The sequence below is a fragment of the Budorcas taxicolor genome, chromosome 21 (assembly GCF_023091745.1).
Source record: "Budorcas taxicolor isolate Tak-1 chromosome 21, Takin1.1, whole genome shotgun sequence".
NCBI classification, from domain to species: Eukaryota; Metazoa; Chordata; class Mammalia; order Artiodactyla; family Bovidae; genus Budorcas; species Budorcas taxicolor.
Genome location: NC_068930.1, coordinates 7611751 through 7621093, shown reverse-complemented (window position 1 = coordinate 7621093; position 9343 = coordinate 7611751). Strand labels below are relative to the sequence as shown.

The window sequence follows — 9343 nt, the reverse complement described above, 5'->3', positions numbered from 1 at the left end:
TTATAACATACTTCACAGAGACTCTCGATAAGGACATAAGAAATGAGTGCGAGACTCACAGGGCTTCCCAAAACCCCAATAACCCCTGAGGTACTTACACGCAAGATGTTTCTTTGCCCTATTAATGCAGAAACTCAACTCCAAGTGCCTGGTTTTGTGGATAAACCCCCAGGAGCCCTCCAGCTCTGAAAACCACTGCAGCTGTCCCACTTTTCATGCTCACTGAGGTGAGCAATAATGAGACGAGAAAGCAAATCTTATTAATGGGAGGTTATGAATGATAAAAAGCTGTATTATGTTAGACAAATTCAAGTGCACAAAGAAATTTCCTTAAATTTAATAAAGATACTGAAAATGTTCTCTGCATTTTTTTTTAAATATTTACAGTCTCTTTTTTTCTAAAACAGTTCTGTACATATAAATTTACAGAACAACCCCATCAGCTGTCTGCATCAGTAATCCTTGCTGGTGGGCTCACCATTTACAAGGAAGACATCATTCAACGCAAGCTGTCACAGAAGCTGTCCTACCAGCCAGGAGCTCTTAACTTGAAGGATCATTGCCAGGTCTCTTTTATCAAGATCACCAATCACCTGGAAGCCCTTAGCTACCAACTAACAAAGACCTGTAAAATCAATGAACAGTCACTGGCTTCAGTGCAGTGTGACTAACTGCAATTACTGCCTAGTGGCCATGTCCACACCCTATGCTGCCTTCAATCCTTGAAGTCATCAGTGTAGTTAAGAACAGAAAGAAAGCCCCTCCCCCTGGCTAATGACTGTGAAAAGCGTGCGTAAGACCATTGAGTTGAGGGTTAAGGATTCATCTTGCTAATGTCAAAAGTGACACTAACAAGATTCTTAGCCTCATCCACCAGATGAGGGTCCTCTGCGTCCAGGTCTCCAGGAACAGGTTCCACCACCTTCACCAGACAAAGGATTGTAACCTGTGACGAGAGAAAGGAAGCAAAACAGTGCTAGAAACATTTTGCATCAAACAGAGGACTGTAAGCCTTATATGCAAATCACTGCAAAGATATGATCCTACTCTCATAAACATTTTCAGAAAACTTTAAGCTACCACGTGACAAAAAAAACTTTACAATGTGACTGCATTCTATTGCATTGTATATACTGATCTTACTTTCTATAATGTGATCGCAGTCTGAACTGACTTAAATAAAACAAGCCATTCAGCTTCTGTTGTAACTATCAAAACATGAAACCCCCCCCCCCAAATACACAAAAAATTTGCCCCCAAAGCCTCTCAAGATGGCTAAATTTAAGTATATAAAGGTTTCTAACTGTAGTCCTTAATAAAATGAATACATTCAAGTAAGAACTGCTCAAGCTACAGAAAATAAATTATAAAAATCAAAACAGAATGGAACTTGCTGTTGCTTTCACCAGTCAGAACTGGGAAATCCACATGCCCCAGTCCCCACACTCATCCTTGCCCACTCATTAACTTACTAAAGTTAATAGACATTAGGCGACCATTCTGCTCAGGCTCTAGACTTAGCAAGACCTTAAATGAGGTGGTTTTGTTCCTTACTGTAGAATCTTTGGTCACCAACTCCCTGTGCCTCAGTTTCTTTAAGGCCTATAAAGACAGGCCATTCAAAGCCCCCAGCTCTGGATTACTGGCAATGCTAGAGGCATGCACACAGCACACCATACATTCCATTTTCTACAATCGTCTCCTGAATACTACCACTCTTTGCTCTGCAAAATGGTCTTAGAAGATTATTTCTTGCTGGAGCAAGAAAAAGACTTAAAAAAGCATTTTCTTTTCAGACATACCACTCTCCTATACAAGCCTGCTCTGAGTTCCTAACACAAAGGAAGGGATTAGAACCCAGCCTTTAAGGGCAGCCCACAGGCTTCACAGACTCCCCTCAGTCCTCTAAGAGGTTGGCCAGGCTTCCACACCTCTGCCTCTGTGGCACCTGCCCAGAGAAAACCCCTCTTCCCAGACAGAAGAAAGTATCTTCAGCCTAGAACTGGTTCCTTGCCAAAGCATTCTAATGCTTTTGCCCTCCCCTCTCTCCAGATGGAGGAGGAACTCCTGGCAGATCACAAAGGATTACTTATTTTCAACTGTGTGGGAGTCCCATCTTCCCAAAAGTACATGAAAGTCCTCAAGGATGGGATGGTACACACTGCTATGGTACCACCTACAGTGCTTCAGGGTACTGCACACAAAAGGTCTCTTAATGGATATCTATCTGTTCATGCCTCCTTGAGGGAGTTATTTGTAAGAAACAAGGCAGCTCTGGCTGGAAAGGCCAAAACTTGCGTCCTAGGCCCCTTGACCCACTTATATGTAAAACAGGCAAACTACTCCTTGCCTCACTTAACTTACCCCTTACAGGACTGTGGGATGAAGTGAAAAACACTAAAATACAACTGCAACCATCCCAATTATTTCCTGAGCGCCTCGAGTGACCTCCTTTTCTTTGCTTATCAAATGCTAACTTTTGTGAGGCCAAGGAGGTCAGCGGCCTCCTGGAAACAGGACATGCACCCACGCCCTTGCTGGAGGCCCAGGGGCAACAGTAGGGTTCGGTAGGTTGGTCATTTCTAGCCGCTGAAGGCTGTTTTATATCTGTTTCTTTTATTGAATCTTCATAACCTATACTTAGGAATTAGTCTCAGTTTACAGACTATGAATCAAGAAAAGAGAACCCTGTCTCAGATAAATTTAGCCAGTCATTGTTCAGAATGCTTTAATGTTTGATACTTACCTCCTCCTCGCAAAGGCTTTCTGTCAGATTTTCGTTTCGGGATGACTGATGAAGTAGAAGGCCCAGGACTGTCTTCTTCCTGCTTGAACATATACAGGCTTAAGAACCTAGTTAAGACATTCTACTCCAGGAATCTTCACCTACTTGAAAAAAGTCCACTAGGTTCAAGGCTACATCACCTGAGGCTTTCTTGTATTTCCTTTATAACTTTTTCCTTCTTGCATGCTATCCCACATTTCAATCTTCTGTCTCCTTTTTTCTTCTTCAAGCTGAGGAAGAATCACAAATGATACAAAATGAATTTATAAGCTGTCATCTTTCTCAAAGAAAATGCGCTTTTGATAATCTGTAATTTAAATGTTCTTCAAACTTTCACCTGCACTTTCTTCAGTTAATAAAGTAGCTGTTATCTAGTGGTGTGTGAGTTTAATTCAAATACAGAATCCTTTGCTTTTCCATACTATTAAAGAAAGCAAAAAGTGTCACAGAAGAAAGAATACCGATTCTTCTTTTAAACTAGGCATTTCTGGTCATGTTGAAGAACCCTGACTTGAAAAGGGTCAGTGTGTCAGGCAGGCATGCTTTGCTGCTATTTGGTTGTGTCACCTGAGGAAAGTCACTTAACCCTTCAACATGGAAGGCTGTGAGGAGCCAATGAGAACAAATTTGAGAATTCTCTGAAAGTAAGGTACTGTGGGAATATAAGACAAAACTAATCTCAGTAGAAAACTATGTCCAACAGTGAGCACCTGGGAAAGCTTGAGCAGTGAACAGGAGGGAAATACAGCACCCGAGGTCTTCATCTCTGCTTCCCACTCCTTGAACAACAACTGGGTACTGCAACTCACGTGCGCACAAAGGTCACTAACTCTCTCAGTTCCTGATGCAATCCAAACCCAAGCTTCAATTCATTCTGGTTCCAATTAAACTGCGACGCCACGAAGATATGCAAGAGGATGCCTTAGGAAGCACATATCCAGAAATTTCTCAGTGGTTCAGGGTCCATCACTGCTAAACCCAAATGCCTGTCTCTTCATGCCTTCACTGTCTGCAAGTATAGGAGGTTAAAGAAGAACCTGCTTCTTGATCTGAAAGCTGTTTTATGTTTATAGCCAACATGGAAAACACCAGAATGGTACATCAGTGACAAATTCTGAGACCACATACAAGAGAGCTGACTAAACTGTGGGATAGGAAGACTGTTACTTAAGTATACAGAACCACGTTGACTACACTAAAGTCTCTGACTGTGCAGATCACAAACTGTGGAAAATTCTTAAAGAGACGGGAATACCAGACCACCTTACCTGCCTCCTGCAAAACCTGTATGCAGGTAAAGAAGAAAAAGATAGAATCAGACATAAACAATCGTCTGGTCCAAAACTGGGAAAGGAGTACATCAAGGCTATACGTCACCCCGCTTATTTAACTTCTATGCAAAGTACATCATGGGAAATGCTAAGCTGAATAAGCACAAGCTGGAATCAAGATTGCCAGGAGAAATATCAATAATCTCAGATATGCAGATACCACCACACTAATGGCAGAAAGCATCAAGAGCCTCTTGATGAAGGTGAAAGAGGACAGTGAAAAAGCTGGCTTAAAACTTAAAACATTGAAAAACAAAGATCATGGCATCCAGTCCCATTACTTCATGGCAAACAGATGGGAAAACAATGGAAACAGTAACAGACTGTATTTTCGTGGGCTCCAAAATCACCGTGGATGGTGACTGTAGCCATGAAATGAAAAGATGCTTGCTCCCTGGAAGAAAAGCTTTGACCAACCTACCTAGTGTATTTCAAAGCAGAGACATTCCTTTGCCAACAATAGTCCATAATCAAAGCTATGCTTTTCCCAGCAGTCATGTATGGATGTGAGAGTTAGACAATAAAAATGGCTGGGCAGAAAAGAATAGATGCTTTCAAACTGTGGTGCTGGAGAAGACTCTTCTGAGTCCCGTGGACAGCAAGGAGAACAAACCAGTCAATCCTAAAGGTAATCAGTCCTGAATATTCATTGGAAGGGCTGATGCTGAAGCTGAAGCTCCAATAATTTGGCCACCTGATGTGAAGAACTAACTCACTGGAAAAGACCCCGATGCTGGGAAAGATTGAAGGCAGGAGGAAACGGGGGTGACAGAAGATGAAATGGTTGGATGGCATCACCAACTCAACGGACGTGAGTTTGAGCAAACTCCCAGAGATGGTGAAGGTCAGGGCAGCCTGGCGTGCTGCAGTCCATGGGGCCGTAAAGAGCCAGACACACGAGTGAGAGACTGAACGAACAATATAGAACAACTAGAACAACTTTAGTTGTTTAAAACTCAACACAGGCTTCTATCCTTTCTCCAATTTTAGGAAGCTCATGTTACAGTTTTTAAAAACAATCTTTTCAAAGCTTTTTCCCCCAGCTACATCAGCAAACTGGGTAAATGATCAGGCTGTTTTTCTAACGCAAAAAAATCAGACCCTCAAATCATTAATTTTGACACGTAGCAGGAAATTAACTTACTCTTGGGCTCTAGAAACAAAACAATTAAATATTTCTCAAAAACTTTAAAACACTTTCTAAAGTATTTTTTAGAAAGAAACAAAAAATAAAACTGCTTAAAAATAGCATCTATGTGTATTATGCTACCATTTCCATGGAAAAATGATATAAGCATGCACTTATCTATGGATAAAATATTCCTGGAAAAATACCTAAAAAACTTTGCTCTGTCCTTTCACTCTGGGCTCCAGCCACGATGTGGATACCAGCCATGTACTAAGTGACCATGCAGAAAACAAAAGCCACCAGCGGTGGCACAAAGGCATTCCTTTCTGGAAATATCAGAGACACATGTAAGACCAGCAGGAAGACCAACTTCTCTGGTTTCCTTCTAAGGGGATAAAGAGGGGCCCAGAAACATCTGTAATAAAACCAGAAAGTGGGGCCTACACTTAGTTGCCTCAGTTACACAGACTGGGGCCAACACAGCAAGTGTGACTTCACGCCTCTGAAGAGCAGCACAACCCACCTGGCTGCTCAGGTCACTTCAACAGTAGCCCCTGGTTCTTCCTCGCCATCACCTCCAAAACTGCCCATCACTCCCACAACCAAACCATGTGTCTAACAAAAGTCTTTCAGCACTCCATCTCCTGCTCTCCATCTTGACTCTAGGTGGAGTCCACTGCCACCCTGGCTCTTTAATCCACTAAAGAGTGGCCCCACCAAGTCAGGTCCTGTGAGATGCAAAGCCTGAAACTGAAGCAAGATGCTGAATGTGTGTTCTGTGTCTGGTGATACGGCTCCTGCACACAGCACACTGTTTTATGGGCAAAATTCTGCTATAAGGGAACCACTTAAAAGTAAAAACATAAATACAAGAGTACTTAAGAGTAATTATTTAAGAGATTTGACTCCTAAACATTAAGAAATTACACAAGTAAAACATGCTGAGCAATACTTAGCTAACTGGAAATGATTCAGCCTAAAACTGTTTCCTGTACCCACCATAATGTGAATGCATGCACACACACAGACACACTTTTACCAACTAAACCTCAAATATCATGTATTTGAACTAAAACCAGTACATACCTGTCTTAATTTTTCTTTATGTTTTTCAACTTGTGCATTTAACTCTTCTTGCATTTTCAAACGAGCAGCTGCTAAAGCCTCCTGTCGTTTAACAACAATATCAGGTTCTGAAAAGGCAGAAAAAAATTGGTATAAAGCACCTTGTAAAATATAAAATGGAAACTCTTGAGGTCTATATTATTAGAAGTGTACAGAAATCAAACAATACAAAAATCTTTTTTAACATGAGTAAGTCTATCCTTCTGTATATATTTAATCACTGCCTAAAGGGGAAGGAGACTATCACAAAGCCTCAGCTCAGAGTCCTTGTTAAATACTTACAGCATCACAAATCTCTGTTCACAACAGATTTCTGGGCTCCCTGAGCAATCCCAATTCAGAGAATCTGGCATGGGCCCTACAACTAAAATATAAGTGGTGAGGCAGCCACAGCGAAATTTTATTTCACATCCTGGATACCTCCTAACACCCAGCCTCTAGGCTGACCAGAATTCTAGAAGATAACCACGGGAAAGAAAGTTTTCTGATCATTAGCTATCACCTAGTTAGTCTATAGTTCTACTTTATAGAAATGTGAATTGTAGCAACATTTGAAATTGCTGTTTTATTCTTAGAAAAAAAGAAATTATGTGTGGATTTTTTAAACCTAATTTTCCTAACAAAATTGTACAACACAAAGTACTCCTTTCACTGCACATTTACTTTGTGCATTGCTTCCTTAAAACAAACTCCTCTTCTGAGATGCCCATCCCATTATGTTATAAATCCACTCCTCAGCTGTTAGCAGGTCACAGTGCCAGCAAAGGCTGTAACCAGGTGACAGAACAAGCTGTTCTCTAACCTCATCCACGTCACATTATCCTGCAACTTAAGCAAGATTTACAATTGTATTTTGTTTTGGGGGATATACAGCCAACAACCAAAAGTACTGAGATAATGGCAGGACCACAGGGTTTCATTCGAGAGGAGAGTGAAGGAATTTTTTAGGTCCTTCTGCTAATGACTACTTTTATGTTATGATGTTTTGTTTCTTTCCCAGCTTTATAACTCTGGTGATTCAGATCACTGACGTTTAGCGTTTATTTAATTATACTACTATTATCAAAATACTGAACATTTCTTTTGAATATGTTCTCAGAAACTGTAACTTCTAACAAGTTAAAAGGTGACTGTTTTAGAGGGAATGAGTTTTTGAAACAGCCATGTGTAAATATGCCATCAGGTCTGATGAGTAAGTTATGAAAAACAAAATGCGGTGGATGTGAGGAACTAAGGCTGAGTTTCCTGTCACTCATAAGGGTTCTAGAGATAACAGAGTCAGTAGGCACACCGATAAGTATGCAGAAGCTGTGACGCTTTCATTTTAATCTCTCCTGTAAATGAAGAATGATGCAAGCAGAGGGTGTTCTACACATCATTAAGCAGGTTTTTCACCCATCAAAAACTCTGAAATTAAAAAAAAACACACTACTGCAATTCACCAAATTCAACTTCAGAAGTGTAAAATAGTTTTCCTCCCACACAGATCAGACTGATACCTCTTACTCCTAACAAAAGACTAACTTATAAATACTACAGTAAGTACGGGTAAAGCCACGTCTTCAATCCTCTTCCCTGGAAAATTCCACGGACAGAGGAGCTTGGCAGGCTACAGTCCATGGGCCCCAAACACTCGACTGAGCGTACACGCGCACATACACACACATACTAACCCAGAGCAGCGGCAGCCTGATCTAAGTGCCTCTGCCTCAAGGCCCTCAACCGGGTGGAAAGCTTCTGAAACACCACGTAGAGAAGGATGCAGCTGAAGACGATGTACCAGCCGTAAGTGGCCAGCAGGGAGCCCACTGAAAAGAATAAAACACTCACAGTTTTCAAGAAACTACAAAAGACACTACCACCGGACTTTCCTAGCGGAGGACTTCCTAAGAAGGCAGTTGAAACAGCGAGAAGTACAATCCAGGGATCCCTGAGAAGGTGCTTCTCAGCCGTCTGGGGAATCGGAGGGGCAAGCCCGGGGCAGGCGGGGCACGTCAGCCGGGTTTTGAAGGATGATGGCGTGTGTCTGCATCAGGAAGAGAAGGGCTTTAAGGATCCAGGCAACGTACGGAAAGGGGTAGCAGCGGGGGGCCGGCACAGGGCAGAGTTTGGGGGCGTGCGCAAGGGCGCGGTGGTGGGGGGAGCGCGGCTTGGCAGCCAACGCCAAGGACCCAGTGAGCCCAGTAACCGCGGCCTGGAAGGGCTTTGTACCGCCTGTGTCACGCGAGATAAAGGACTCGGGCAAACAAGGGCCGACAGCAAAGCCCAGGGAAGCCGGGCTCCGGGCGAGCCTCCGCGCGCGCTTTCGGCCCACCGCCCAGGCCTGTGGGTACCTGCCGCGTCCGGCCTCTGGCCGGCCCGGCCCACAGCGCCGTGGAGGACTACTCACTGAACATGGCGGCGACTCGGCGGTGGTGGCGCGGCCCCGCGGCCCGCGGCGCGCGCCCACTTACCTGTGACGTGAAGGAAACGCAGCCCCTCGGTCTCGAGGGCGGGCCGCGCGGACAGCTGATCCCCGTCCCGCTCCATGGCGACGCAGCTCCGGCCAGCCCCGCGCCGCACACACCCGGCGAGCCAGCGCCAGCCTTCGCCTTCCGGCGGGCCCCTAGTACACGTGGCGCCCGGGGCCGGGTTTCCGGCCTCCCAGCCAATCGGGTGGCGAACCGGCTCCGACGCCCGAGATCGCCGCGAGGGCGTGGCCGAGGCGAGCTGAGCCCTCCCGGGCGGTACGGGGACCCTGAGGGGCACCTGCACCCTGCGCCGCGTCGGATGTTTACTCTCGTACTGACTGGACGCCGAGGTCTCAAGACGTTGCCTTGGGCAATCAGGATTTCCGTCCACGCCCGTGCTCCCTGGCACCTTAAGCAACTGGGACTTCGCAGATTGGCAACTCCCTGCTGTTGCGGGTTCCAGCGTTCCCCTTCCGCTGCCTCTGTTACCTTTCACAGTTGGGGAAGTCCCCGCTCACCCCCC

The 9343-nt window shown here is 44.5% G+C and overlaps 1 protein-coding gene across 1 annotated transcript; it reads right to left on the bottom strand.

Moving 5' to 3' along the window:
* Positions 1-327: 327 nt before the first annotated feature.
* On the bottom strand, positions 328-8963 carry SELENOS (selenoprotein S). The gene is made up of 6 exons (XM_052659851.1): positions 8824-8963; positions 8044-8178; positions 6332-6438; positions 2926-3015; positions 2747-2825; positions 328-946 (listed from the first exon to the last, which is right to left on the bottom strand). Exons 1-6 carry the CDS (start codon positions 8897-8899, stop codon positions 867-869), a joined length of 567 nt encoding a protein of 188 aa, XP_052515811.1. The 5' UTR covers positions 8900-8963; the 3' UTR covers positions 328-866.
* Between the last annotated feature and the right edge of the window lie 380 nt (positions 8964-9343).

Bases quoted from the DNA above. Each gene is read 5' to 3' on its own strand.
- SELENOS (XM_052659851.1), bottom strand. From the start codon at position 8,899: ATGGAGCGGGACGGGGATCAGCTGTCCGCGCGGCCCGCCCTCGAGACC. The intron at 8,179-8,823 runs GTAAGTGGGCGC...TATTCTTTTCAG, and splicing joins GCGTTTCCTTCACGTCACAG to TGGGCTCCCTGCTGGCCACT. The intron at 947-2,746 runs GTAAGTATCAAA...CTCTCGTCACAG, and splicing joins AAAGCCTTTGCGAGGAGGAG to GTTACAATCCTTTGTCTGGT.